Genomic DNA, 13,186 nt, shown 5'->3' with positions numbered 1-13,186 from the left:
GCTTTAAATGTTGCGTCTGCATCCTCCCACGTGTTCGACTCGTTTCTCCAGCCCGCGATGGTAATGCGCAGTCTCGTGATTGTGCAGTCTGTTGCGTGTGCCTGCAGTCTGTTTCCCGCGGACCTCATTACCATACAATAACTCGTATGACTAACGCCGCGTGCCTAGGGTGACGTGTCTGACTGACACTCTCGCTCGGCGAGCGTTTCGCTGAAGCTATCTTGTTAAATATTTAGCGTGTCGGGACAAAAATGCGGCACAGAAAAAAAAAAGGAAGCAGAAACTTATTCAGACCAACTTATTTTGTCATCGCTGTTTGTCGCACTCACGTACGTACGAGTCATCGGTGTTGCATGTGTTGTTTTGCAGAGTCACTAATACGCTCGCCAGGGTCGTGTTGGCGTAGCCGCGCAGTGATGATGAAAAATAGCGCGACGCAAATTCCTTTGAACGGAAAGCAAAAAAAAAAAAAGAAATAACGCATATGAGAACAGCGCTCGCAACGGACGTCCGAGCTGCAAGCTGCTATAGTGCGGTAATTAATTAATTTTTTTTTGTGCGGGACCGCGAAGTAGGCTGCGGAACTGGCACGCGCCGCCTCTGATATGTGCGCGCGATTGAATGGTCCGTTATATTTTGATTCACTAGTCCGGTAATCGGTCATGATTAAGTCGGCATGAACGTTACGCCATTCCATCAATCTGTTATCGATAGCATTATTATTATTATTATTATTATTATTATTATTATTATTATTATTATTATTATTATTATTATTATTATTATTATTATTATTATTATTATTATTATTTTGCTTATCATGACTATTCGAAGAGAGCCGAGCAGACGGCCAGCACACGACAAACGGTCACCAGGGGCGCCATCGGATATATTTTGTTCGATACGCGTTCTGTTCGGTTGTTGCAACGTCACAAAGTTGCAGTATGCAAAATTTGTGACAGCGAGGCGGAAAGAACAGCCAATCAGGAAGCGGTGACCTCCCCGGAAGTACTTCCGTCGTTTGTCGTCTGCTTGCAGACAGTATACTACAAAACGAAATGTTTCTCGTCTTCCAAATGAGTGTAATCTTTATCTAAAAAAAATGTATTTTTTCTTCTCAAGCCCAAACACGTTTTCAAATAGTAGTACGTGTGACTACTACAAATTATAACTATTAGTTTATTTGCGTCGTCCCTAGGTGGTGTCGCGCACAGCGAGGAAAAAAAAAAAAACAGACGGGAAGAGTGGCGCACTTTTCAAGAGGCAGCGACGACATTCCAGTGGCTCGCTGGCACCGATGATGGGGTCGATTTCGCTGTACAACCAACGAATGATTTCTTTCGAGAAACAAAAACGACGACGGAATTCACTTTCTGCCATTTCTTCAAGCGCGTTTCGCACGTGTGTTTAAACTCAAAGAGGAGACAAAACAAAAAAGAAAGCAAAATCTATAGAGCGTCCGCTCTGACCCGCGGCGCTTCAAGTTGCCTGCTGTAACTGAGTGAAGGGCACATGTTCTGCCTTTCTCGCATTAGAAAACGCGAACTAAATTACGGGACTATTTCCTGCAGCGGCACCACGCATGCGCTTCGGTTACGAAGCTTCTCCTTCACGTAGTCTACTTGACGGTTGTCCGGATAAAGTTGTCCGCTGGTAAAGCTAATCCGCGCCGCCCATGAACCTGTCCCTGCTGAGGTAGCACGCGCAAAAGCTGGCAGCTGGCCGGGATGAGAGCGATAACCGTATAGAGCTGTAGCGTTCTGCTTGAAACCGTGTACTTATAACGCTACTGTATCTATTCTTACACGAACCGCCGCCTTCAGAAACCTCTGCCAACAGCAGTAGGGGGTGCGTCTGCGGGATACAAGAATGTACGAGTTACAAGTGAGTGAGTGAGAAGGAAGTTGAGCTTACACGTATCTCGCGAACCTGTGTTTTAAATGACGGATAATGCTTAGAGTTAATAGCACTTCAGCGTGCACCACTTGGGAGTCCGCGCTGTCCGATTTGCATAATTGCACGCCAGAATCGCCGACCACGCGCGATACACGCTCTCTGATCGCGCACGCCTCATCCTGACGCCAGCTTATTTAAAGCTATACTCGAGACCTTGTGCTCTCCACAGCGCGGTCTCGGCATCTTAATGCGCACCGCACGGGAGCGTGTCAGACACTCGCTGCAATTTGCAAACGAGCCCGTTTTCATCGGAGACTGCGGCGCGCCAGCAGTGATCGCGAAGAAGAGTGTGGGGCATGAAGTTCCTTCGCTTGTGCACGAAGGCGGCGCTCATTCGAGATCTCGCTGCGCGCTTATATAGAAACGCTATTTACTGCGGGGACTGATGATCGCGCAGTGGCCAGGACGGATACGAAAACAGTACACGCCCCGTTTCCGAGTATAATGTCGCGATGGAGCCGAACCCGTGCATTCAGCCGATCGGGAGTGCGAGCGCACACGTGACACCTACGCCGCGAATCTCTCCGCGTCATAACCGTCGTCTGTCCGGTCGAGAACGCCAGAGTGCTCCTTCACTCCTGGGGTCAAGTTACTCCGAAAAGCAGTACTATCACTTAGGGTGATCATTCCTAGGTTTTGCGCTATGTTTAAATATAGCCTAGGCTATATTTGCAGCTGTTGCAGATAACGTAATTCTAGTCAGCATTGTTTAACTGCGCGAACAAACGAACCACAAAGACAGCGAGGGACAAGGACGGGCGCCCGTCCGTCCTTGTCCCTTGCTGTCTTTGTGGTTCGTTTGTTCGCGCAGTTAAACAATGCTCGCTAATATCTACCAACTCGCCCAACAACAAGTTCTTCTAAACTATGTAATTCTAGTCCTTGAGGTGGGTTTTTCAGAGAGGCGAACATTATACTTGCGCTAGAAATCGAAGTGCCTGTCCAACTAATTAACAAAAACACTATCTAACTTCTTAATTACCTTACGGCACATGCTGTAATTTACGAAGTGTAGCTCATGAGTTTGCAAGGTGTATCATACCACTTGGAATGAATTTCCAGGATGACGCCAGTCTGGAGATATTCACCATCAAACTGGCCGTGTAAAATTCACTGTCGTCCCACTTTTATTTTTTAACAAAACGCTCTTCTATGCATTGAAACACAAAAGTAACTGGAACGCCCATGCACTTCGTCACGCATCCTGGTAAATGATATTTCGAAATTGGTGTGCGATGATAAGTTGAAGTGTATAGTAGAGTCGTCGGCTCTTTTTGCCTGCACTGCGGATGCCCCTTTGTTTACGAACACGCACCTTGTATGTAGGAAATAATGCCACTGGACTCAACTACCGCGTCCAGACTGTCGTCACCGTGGTTTGTTTTCCCAAGAACAATTGCAGCGCATGCGTCGTATACGTCTTTGATTAGCGAAACTTCGCGCGACGTCCCGGGCGTGCTTCGAGCATTGAGATTCGAGCAGACGTGCTCTTTCGACAGGATGACAATGGCGGGGAGCGTGACGCAGCCTTTGTCGTGCGTACAGACAAACCGCGCTTCCGCTTTGTCACTGGAGTTTACGCTTCGGCTACGCGTATATTCGATCGTCTCGCTGCACTCTTCACTGCTGGCGTATACGTCCTCTAAGGTGGGGGACGATGATGATGCCGCCGAAGCTTGAACAGCGCTGCCAGGCAGCCGCTTAACCTCCGCGCTTAATTTTGTCGATACTGACGAAATGGCGCCGTGCAGAGTATCAGCCTTCTTCTACCCGTCGCACTCTGCGCAGTGATTGCATGGCGTTCTACCGCCGAGTGTACGAGGTCGAGGGTTTGAATGCCGTCCGCATTCCGACCGGGACAGAGTGCGAAAACGCTCGTGCACTTATGTAGATTTAGGTGCACGTTAAGGTATACCCCAGATGGGTCGAGATTAACCCGAAGCCCTCGCTCCAATATATACGCCGTCACTCATAGCCCTAGTGTTGCCAAAAAACGTATACGCCCCCCCCCCCCGCCCCATGAATCAGTCAATCAATATCGGCCTTCCAAAAAAATCAGTTGACACAGTTTAGTTTTTATCTATTGTGCTTGTAGACTCCTCGGACTTAGTATAGACTTGACCCCCCCCCCCCCCCCCCCGCAAAAAAAAAAAATAAAAGAAAGAGAACGCAGATCCAACGCACATTGTGTAATCTCTGTGAAGCGAAGGTTTCGCGAAGCGCGGTTAATAAAATGCTGCATATAAGTTCGGCCATTTCATTGCTGCAACTCCGGCGTAAAGAAAACTGGCGCGCGTACGTGCTGCGCTATGCGGGACACGCGGTAATATCGCCCCGAAGAGCTGGTTGACGTTGGCGCGATATTATCACACGTGCGATTGTGGCCCGATGGCTGGAGCATCGGACTGCACTGCTGGGGCTCGACCGAGGCTCCATCTCTCCAACCGGCACGTAATTCAGTTGCTTTTTTTTTTTCTTTTAAGAATGTGCTATTCGGCGAAACAGCAGCAGCTACAGCCACGGTCTGGAAAGTCGGGGAGCATTCGCAAAGAAAGCCTTGCTTTAAGAATGGTGAATCCTGTCTCGTTTCGTGCATTTGTACTCCAGTCATCCAAAGGTTGTTCAAAAAGAAAGTGTGTAAGTGAATTAGTCGATAAAACGTTTGCAGGCTGTATATATATGTATTATGTGTGCTTCATAGAAAAAAAAAGGAAACGTGTAAGTGTTGCTTCTCTAAATACAAATTTTGTGGGAGCACTCCGCCATGTAAAGTTCACGGTGGTTTTCGTATATAGGCCCCGCCAAATGCGTCGGCGAAAGCGTGTAGTTGTTTCCCGTGCAATTGCTCATTCTACTACGTTCAGCGAAATCTGAGAAGCTCGATGAACAAACACATTTGAGACCGCACGTTTGCGACATACCTTGTGGATGAGTGCTATGGATTTTCTTTGACCCCTATAGACACGTATTCTTGCAGTACGTGCCTTCGGAACGCAACTTTATCTTTCTTACGTTTCCTCTCTGAGTTGTGCAAATCCACCCTCTCCGTCCTGAAAGTCTGTCCATCACTGAGCTGCTTGCTACCTTTGTGGCTTGTGCTGCCTGCGCCTGTACTTTATTATTCGGCGCAGAAATGGGAAGTGCCTGATTCACGGTGTGGCAGCGCGGGTAGGCTGCCTCGAATGCGCTTAATTTTACACTGGCGCATGGCCCCATGAGCGCAGTCGCCAACGTGGCTCCCCTCAAGGAGATCCTCGAAAAATGTCCTATCTTGAATGCTACTTGTCTCCTGCCGCCTTGTCCCTCGCCTCCTTAATTTGCTGCAGCGTGCGGAAGTGCCATGCTCACGCGTTGCTCACGAGTGCACGCACACACTCACGCAGGGCCGCCGCAGCCGGCAGCCTTCGCAGCTGGGCTCTTCGTCGGCGGGCTTCCCGGGCGACTTCGACGAGATCGAGTGCGACGACTGTGACCTGGCCACCGACGAGGACAAGGTGTGTTCTGACCCCCTCCTCTGTGCGCACGCGTCGTTCCACAGGCGGCCTCCTCCGCGCGCCATATACACTTTGCTCACTTTCCGGGTCTTGCGCTCATTTCCGCGCGCTTCTTCATGTATAAGCCCGCACTGCAATGTCCCATGCGAAACGTTTCATTATAGCGAGGGCTTCGATGGCACTATATATATATATATATATATATATAATATGTGTGTGTGTGTGTGTGTACACGTGGCACTCTTTCCCGTATTTGCACAAAATCTCAGCGAGGGCGTCTGCTTTTTTTTTTCACTACAGTTTGGGTGAGAAATCCGCTGATCCTGCAAAGAAGCGTTTGTCGGATTGCGTTTTGCGGCAGAAACTGGGCCCAGGCGATCCACCGTGTGAAGTATAACGTATTGAGAGTTGGCGTCTATACCGTTCGAGCTGACCGCAATGAATCGCATTTATGACCGTAACTCCGGTTGCCGATCCGAGTCACTCCATTAAATTTCGAAGCCCGAAATATAGAAGAGCGCGCTCAGAACAAAAGACACGTGCTAAAAATAGGTTTTATAGACCCCCCCCCCCCCCCCTAAAATGGAATCCTCAGTGCGCGGAAAGTACTTGGGCTTCGCTGTAAATGCTTTAGAGTCCTCAATCGATGCTCGCGACCGGACGGTTATCAATAGCCCCTGCATTGAGCGATGTATAGTATGTACCACTAGTGGCCATAAATTCGCTCACGGTCACGGAAGCTACGAATCCTTGCGCCAACAAGCGCAACTGCATGCTCACATACATAGGGCACTATATATCGCTCACCCGAGAGCCGCGCTTCGGTACGAGCGCGCTGTTCGCGGTAAACGCTGGAAGACAAAGCATTCTGCGTCTGCTGCGTATAAAACTATATGTATAATCGCATTACGAATGTATCAGCGCTTGCGTATATGCAACCGCCGCCAGACAATATTGCTCGCTGCGTTCCCTAACCGAAACAGGATGGGATACTTAGAGGCGGCGCTCTTAGGCCACAGTGCCGCATCAGTAAGGCGCCCGCAGCAACAACAACAACGTGGCTTCTCTCTTTCTGAATAAACAATGACGATTTGCACGGAGAAGAAAGGAACTGTTTCTCCGACTTGGAGTCGCACGCGCGGTAAGAAAGAGAAAAACGCGGAGCCCGGCAAACCGCGCTCCGCGCCGAGCGTTGGCCGCTTCTCCCCCATCGAAATGTGTATTATGAATAAAAGACGCGCCCTGCGGTTCACCGCGAGTCCGAAACACGGCGCTCCTTCCGCACAAACGGACCAATTTCTCGGAAAAGCGAGCGACGATTCCGAGTACGTAGCGATCCGGGACGGGCGGTATACCGTGGCTATATGGCTCCAAGGCGCGCGCGTGCTCGGCGCTTCAAGTGCATCGCGCCCGTATATATACGGGATCATCCCTCCGTGAGGGCCGTTCGGTCACGTCCGTGCGCGATACGCCGAGCTGCGCAGCGCTGTGGGCGGTGGTAGAGAGCGTTCGTTTCGCAGCGTTCTGCGAGTCGTACAGGAGGATTAGGCGAGGGGGGTGGCAAGCTGTATAGGAAAAAGTTCGGCGCCTTTGGTCTTTGGTTGTCACAAGCGGGCAGTGTTGAGTCGGTATAAAAGCAGCTACACACGACACGAAAGTTTGCGTATATATACACCTGCCGCGAGTTGTCCCTGTTCTGTCTCGCACAGCCAAGAGGGGCCTTTGTTTCCGCGACAGATATATGTGGTACGAAGTCGCGCCGCGCGACCCCCCACCACGCGCACTGTAGGGTGCACGAGGCCGGGCAGGCGGGCTCCAGGGTTCAACAGCCTCGCCATCCTATTTTGTCGAAGAAAGCGAAACGGGAAGACATAGCGCTTACAACCGAGAGGGCTTTTGTATATAGACTTCTATGTTGAACTGATGGCCGAGTCCTCGGTTTACGTACCCGCCTGGAAACCGCATTATATTTAGTGGCGCAGAATTTCGCGGGTTGCTTATCTATGTGTATGGATCCGGCGATATAAACGCACAGTTGCGCCTTTACGCCCTCTTTTGATCGCGTAACGCTTGTGCGGTTTCCCTTCAGAATGTGTCAGCTTTTCTAGGGAGCGCACGATTGCGTGGAAACTGAAGGAGCCTTCAAAACGACGTCATAGTTGAAAGCTGTCACGTAACTTTACACACGCGTCCTCTGGTATCTAAGCACAGCAGGTAAATGACTATTTGACGCTCAGTAAGTATTTATTGTTTACACAGTGTGCAGTGAAAAGAAATATCTTATTAGTACTTGGACGTACTCCCCCCCCCCCCCAAAAGAAAAGAGAGAAAAGAAAAAGCCTTTTCAACACTTTCATTTACGGAAAGCGTTCAAGATGGCGTCTTATATTGACGCTCTAGTTTTTCCTTCCGTCACAGCAACTTATGTTCTAAAGCACTAACGTGGTATACATGGCCTACTAGCAACTGACACCTTTGTTTTGTCCATTAGCATATAGGATGTGCGCGACAGAAATGCTTCTGTGGCCGTTTGACGAGTCAGAATGAGAGAAAGAGACCTCCGCTATACACTTACTGCTATCGAAAATTCACCTTGCGTCCTATAAAGTAAACTGCGTAATTAGGTCGCCGCGAGGTGAAAACAAGAACAACCAGAAAAGCGAAAAATCACCGAGAGCCACCACAGTCACGCACTTCCTCGCGTTCGGAAACAAAAGCAGCACCAAAAAGGAAAAGAAAAGGAGAGAGAGAGAGAGAGAGAGAGAGAGAGAGAGAGAGAGAAACAGGCCAGCGTCACGAGTGTCCATCTGATAACGAAGCACGCCTCTCACGCACGAAAAGCGAGAACAAATGGAGCGTTGCCACGCACCGGGTGGGGATTCGGAGGCATTGAAAGGCGAGGGGAGCTGGACTTGCAGGCACCAACACCGCCAACGGCAGCCGCCGCAGCCGCAGCCTCCGTGCACGCTTCAGTGCGCCCTCGGAGGGAGGAAGCAATAATGGGCCACACCGCGAGACGCCGTCCTTTCGGTTTCTACGGCAAAGATGAAAGAAGTGGAGAAGAGAAAAGGAGACGTGGGGCTAAACTGGACGACTTTCGCTTTCCGTCCGTGCGGCCTTTACTCTGTACGTTACGTCCGCGCGCGGACTCGTATACAGGCGCACGCACGCGGTCCTGTGGTGCACCGTGGTAGAGCTATAGGCGTGGTATGCGGAGGCCGTTTAAAGTCGTGAGGAAACAACAGAAAGGAGCGGAAGGGGAAGGTGGGATTAGGAGGACCGCTCGGTTGTGGTACATAGTGTCGTCACACTCCGTATAAGCTCTTTCCGAAGCGAGGAGGATAGGGGCACGCCCGCGGCGTTTTCTCAAGATTGCTCCGAAGGCGTACTCGTACAGCGCGGCGTGCGTTTGCCGTTCTTTCTCGGGTCGGGCGCCGTTTCACGGCGTGGTACCCGTTTGTTTTTGCCGGTCCCAGGGTCCCGCGTGCGTGCCGTCTGCGTCCTCGGAACAATGTAAGGCAGGGCACCGTGCGGCCGAGGAAATCCGCGAGCGTCTTTATCTGTCCCTGTGCGTATACGTGTAGCGTGACTGCGACTATACTGCTACAACGTGACGCCCCCCCCCCTCTCCCCTCATCCCCCCTGCTTTACTCCGCGCTCTCCCTTAAGCTTTAATTGTTCCCGTTTCCTGGTCATGGCTCCTTGCGACCGAACTGAGTGAGCTCCTTACTCCGGCCGGGGGTTTCAAAGCGCGCACGCGCGTTCTTTTTTGCCCGGAAGCGGTTCCCCGCGGGCGTAGCTTCCGGCGGCCGTTTCGTTGATCACGAAGCGAAGATACATTTGTCCAGGGCTGAACGGTATTACTACACGCTACGCGTACGGCGCGTGCTCCTTCTGTAGCGGAGCACATTTCGTGAGACTGCGAGCGGGCCGGGCATATATCTTTGCCGAGGGAATCGAGCGTGCGGCGGTCTGAATAACCGCCTTCGGAAGCGGGGTGGCTGTGGCACGGAGATTTTTCTTGGGTCGACGTGTGTCGAGTGAGCCGTTCGCGTCCTCGAACCACGCTTACCTCTGCGCCAGATTTTGCCTTCGCTATAAACGCGATACATTAGTATATCAACGTGCCGGCAGGTTAGCGGTTGGCATTACGGCAATGCACGATCGACGATGCAAGGAATCTGGGCGTCGGCAGCGTGCTTCCAACGCTTGCGCCGATCTCTCGTGATCCTGCGTCTCAAACGTGCAGCAGTTTTGCTCTTGGGTGCGTTAGGACAGGTCGCGCGTTACGGTGCGTGTGGTCTGCGCTGGCAGTATTGTGGACGCGCCAACGTGTGCTGCCACATCATGGTTGCTCGGAAAATGCCACTGAAGGGGACGATGAAGAAACAAAAACGCCGAGAAAAAGACGGGTCAGAATGGTACTTTGCACTAAGGCGACAAGACCAGACGTTCGTTCGCACCTCATGTACGCCGTTGCGTGATTGCTCGTAGCATGTGTTAAGCTGTAAAGTAAAGCGCACGTGATTCAGCTGCGCTGCACTGAACTTTTGTAAACACCAACAGAAAGAGAGAGAGAGAGAATAAAAAGGATGAAAAATTGTCGTACTCCTGCAGTCCCTAAGGATTGTTTCACAAAATAAGCTAAAACAACAACGGAACTATGCGTTGTGCGCAAAATAACGTTGTACAAATGTTCTTCACTGAACTTGCACTTACAGTCGCGCTTAACGTGTTAGCACTCTAGTATTCTTTAGAAAAGCACATGGTATAAACGAAGTGCCCCATGCATGATATCGGCTCCTCCGTTCTTAACTTCTATAGGTGGCTATTGTGATTACGGCACTTAGAAAACCCTAAATCAGGAACTTCTAATGGTGGCAATACAAGCTTGCGTCCATTCCGTTCAGTTTTACGAATCGCAAGCAATTTTTTTTTCTTTGGTAGTCGATAGACTTGGCGCAAGGTACACGTATTAAAATAAAGGGGGAAAAGAATGCTTTAAATGCTTGCCTCCCCCTCTTCTCTCCTCTCTCCTTTTCTACCCCCCCCCCCCTCATTGGCGCTGAGCCGTGCTGCCTGCAGGGCTGCAGAATATAGTGTCAACATTTTCACATCGAACCACTTCTCTTGCAGTCCTGTTTCCACTGCCATACCTCTTCTGCCGTTGTAGAGGCGTTTCGGTTTCCAAGTCATACGACATACAATGAGAGAAAATGAAGATACAAAGGAACCTCATTTCGCTGCAGATGCCCATTCAGTTTTTCACAACAAGTCTGGTTTCTCTCTCGAGCAGCACGTGACTTTAAAGTAATTCTGTGGGTTCTCATCGTAGATAAAGAACTTTCAAGTGTAATTCAAACCTCAGTTGCATGGCATTTAAAGAAAGAAGGGCGGGAGGGGGGCACAATGATGAAAACTAATCGAAAGCCACAGCGCCTGGGGACGGAATCTTTCGAGTGCGCACAACATTTCGTCCTTTGGAGTCAAAATATAGTCCGACGAGGCAGACGACGATTGCGAATCCCCAACATCTATTGTTGGGCTTTCCAGTGCGCTGCACATGTAATAGATGTCCTAGTTTGTCGTTTCCATTTTTTCTTTCTTGACCCGCGCTCGCCTGTCGTACAGCAGCTTCGGCAGGAGCTGGCGCAGGCCGTGCAGGAGCTGCAGCGCCTGGCGTCCGAGCTCCGCCGGCAGAGGGAGTGCAGCTCGGTCAACTCGGACAGCGGCGTGCCCCCGTCGCCGCAGGAGCTCGACCCGAGCGAAGTGAGCGCCCACATGCTGCAGGCGGTGGTCGCCGACCTCAGGGCGCTGCTGCAGGACATGCTCGCCGGCGGAGCGGTAAGGGCACATCGTGCGGAGTCAAGTTCGGCTATCACAGTCACGATCTCAGTGCCTATAGTTAAAGAGCGCGGATAACGTTTTCTATTTCTTTGTTTTTCTTTTTTGCCTTCAGAAGAACTATCAGACGTTTCGGTGGGGCTATATATAGTGCACAAAAACCGCATTCTCAACCGATCACTTTTTGAGCGGGGACACCTTTAATTAACATCCAGCTCGACGCCTCACTAGAGCAACGACGCACGCGTTGTCACTGGACTCTAAAGTAGGCCACGTCAAAATGGACCTGGACACAGGTCTTCCGTTCGTTTGGCGTCATCCACTTCCGCTGGCATCTAGGCATTCAACCAGCACTGAATGTCGATATGCCCGGGAGCGATCGGCCTAGAAAAGAGTCGTGAGCATAACCCGACTTAATGTTTTCCTTAATTGTGGTGTCTCATTCAATTGTTCACGTCGTGTACTTTTTAGCGCACCGAAACAGACCCACATGACACGCGCGTGACCTTCTGTTTACACTATCGTGTCCCGCATTTTTCGTCGTGCTGCATAGCTAAACCAAAACTTCCCGAGATGATTTTCAACCGATATATATTGCGCTCGTTGTATAGTATAACAGATTGTTCCTCGCTGCCTTATGTGGCCCCGCGACTCGCCTGATGCGCCTTTTCTGCGCGCCATGTCGAGCGCAGGCCGTGTGCCAGGCGTGCCAGGCGGCGGCCGAGCGCGCCCGCGAGGAGGCCGAGCTTCGGCGCGAGCTGGCGGACAAGAGCGACGAGCTGCGTCGCCGCAGCGCCGACCTGGCCGAGGCCCAGCGGCAGCTGGCGCTTCGCGACACCGAGCTGCGGGCGCTGCACGAGGAGCGGGACAGGCTGCGCGACGACGTGGGCAGCAGCCGCATGGCCAAGGACGAGATCGTCAAGATGGCGTGGAACACGCGGGACCAGGCCGTCGCCAGGTACGCGGGCGAGCCCCTGTGTGTGTGTCTCCGCATCGACTGTGTAGAACATACGGGGTGTTTTTGAAAAAGTCACCCGTTCGCCCGAAAGGCGAAGCATTGATTGAGATCGCGAGTTATTAGACAGCTGTACGATCTAAAGTTAGTCGTTTTATCAGCTGCATGAACTGCTACAAATGTTTGCTTACTCAATGAGTTAACAAGCACATTGTCATGCGCGCACAGAAAAACTCGAACACATCTCACTCGATGACCGCAGTCATTCACTCACTGTCAGAACACTGGCGTGATGAAGAGAGGCAGCAGCGGCGAGCCGAATTCCTTTTCGTGCTGACTCTCGCTTCAACGCGAACTAGGCGCGCTAGAACACAGCGCACCCAAAGCCATCAGCTACCTCCGGTCGGCTAGCCTTCGTACCCAGCGCAGGTTACCTACAAGATAGGAAGCGCGCGTCCGCGCTTAGCCTCCACAGCCGGAGTAGAAGAAAGAGCAGATGCGCACAAGCCTGCCCCCACGCCCCTTCTTAGCGCGCTCAAATCTCCCCGCCTTCCTCCCTTGTGAGCGTGAGAAGACACCGCCGCATCAAGCCACCGTCTTCTCGGCTCACCCTCGCAAGCATTCGCTCGCATCTACAGCATACGGCGCGCGATCGCAATGTTATCGCACTTGGACTTTATACGGAACATCACACTGGTGACGACGGCGGAAACTTAGCTGCAGTGTCCCTATAACTGCTATCTACGACACCCCGATAAGCAGTGTGGCCGAAGTTTCATTCCTACGGCGATCACGCTTCTTGATTGATGTCAGCTATTGGCCTATAGCAGCCGTGTATGGGAATCTGCTATGCGACTATATGGCAGCCGCCGGCAGCCCCGAAACGTGTGAGGAGAAGGCCTCTGTTGAAAAGAAAGTGTTCGAGAAAAAAAGTTGC

At 51.3% G+C, this 13,186-nt stretch overlaps 1 protein-coding gene across 3 annotated transcripts in view; it reads left to right on the top strand.

The window, feature by feature from the left end:
• The window catches only part of LOC142576181 (BICD family-like cargo adapter 1), a 183,443-nt gene that overhangs the window by 162,953 nt on the left and 7,304 nt on the right, over nucleotides 1-13,186 (top strand). For 2 of the 3 annotated variants that reach the window (XM_075686182.1, XM_075686184.1), the window contains exons 5-7: nucleotides 5,340-5,450; nucleotides 11,082-11,294; nucleotides 11,987-12,252. In XM_075686182.1, coding sequence (XP_075542297.1) covers nucleotides 5,340-5,450; nucleotides 11,082-11,294; nucleotides 11,987-12,252 — 590 coding nt within the window. The remainder of the gene's footprint in view (nucleotides 1-5,339; nucleotides 5,451-11,081; nucleotides 11,295-11,986; nucleotides 12,253-13,186) is intronic. The other variant, XM_075686183.1, reaches the window with a different exon arrangement.

This window comes from Dermacentor variabilis, chromosome 3, assembly GCF_050947875.1.
Source record: "Dermacentor variabilis isolate Ectoservices chromosome 3, ASM5094787v1, whole genome shotgun sequence".
NCBI classification, from domain to species: Eukaryota; Metazoa; Arthropoda; class Arachnida; order Ixodida; family Ixodidae; genus Dermacentor; species Dermacentor variabilis.
Note: the sequence above shows the minus strand (reverse complement) of the source record. Positions and strands in the feature narration are given on the sequence as shown.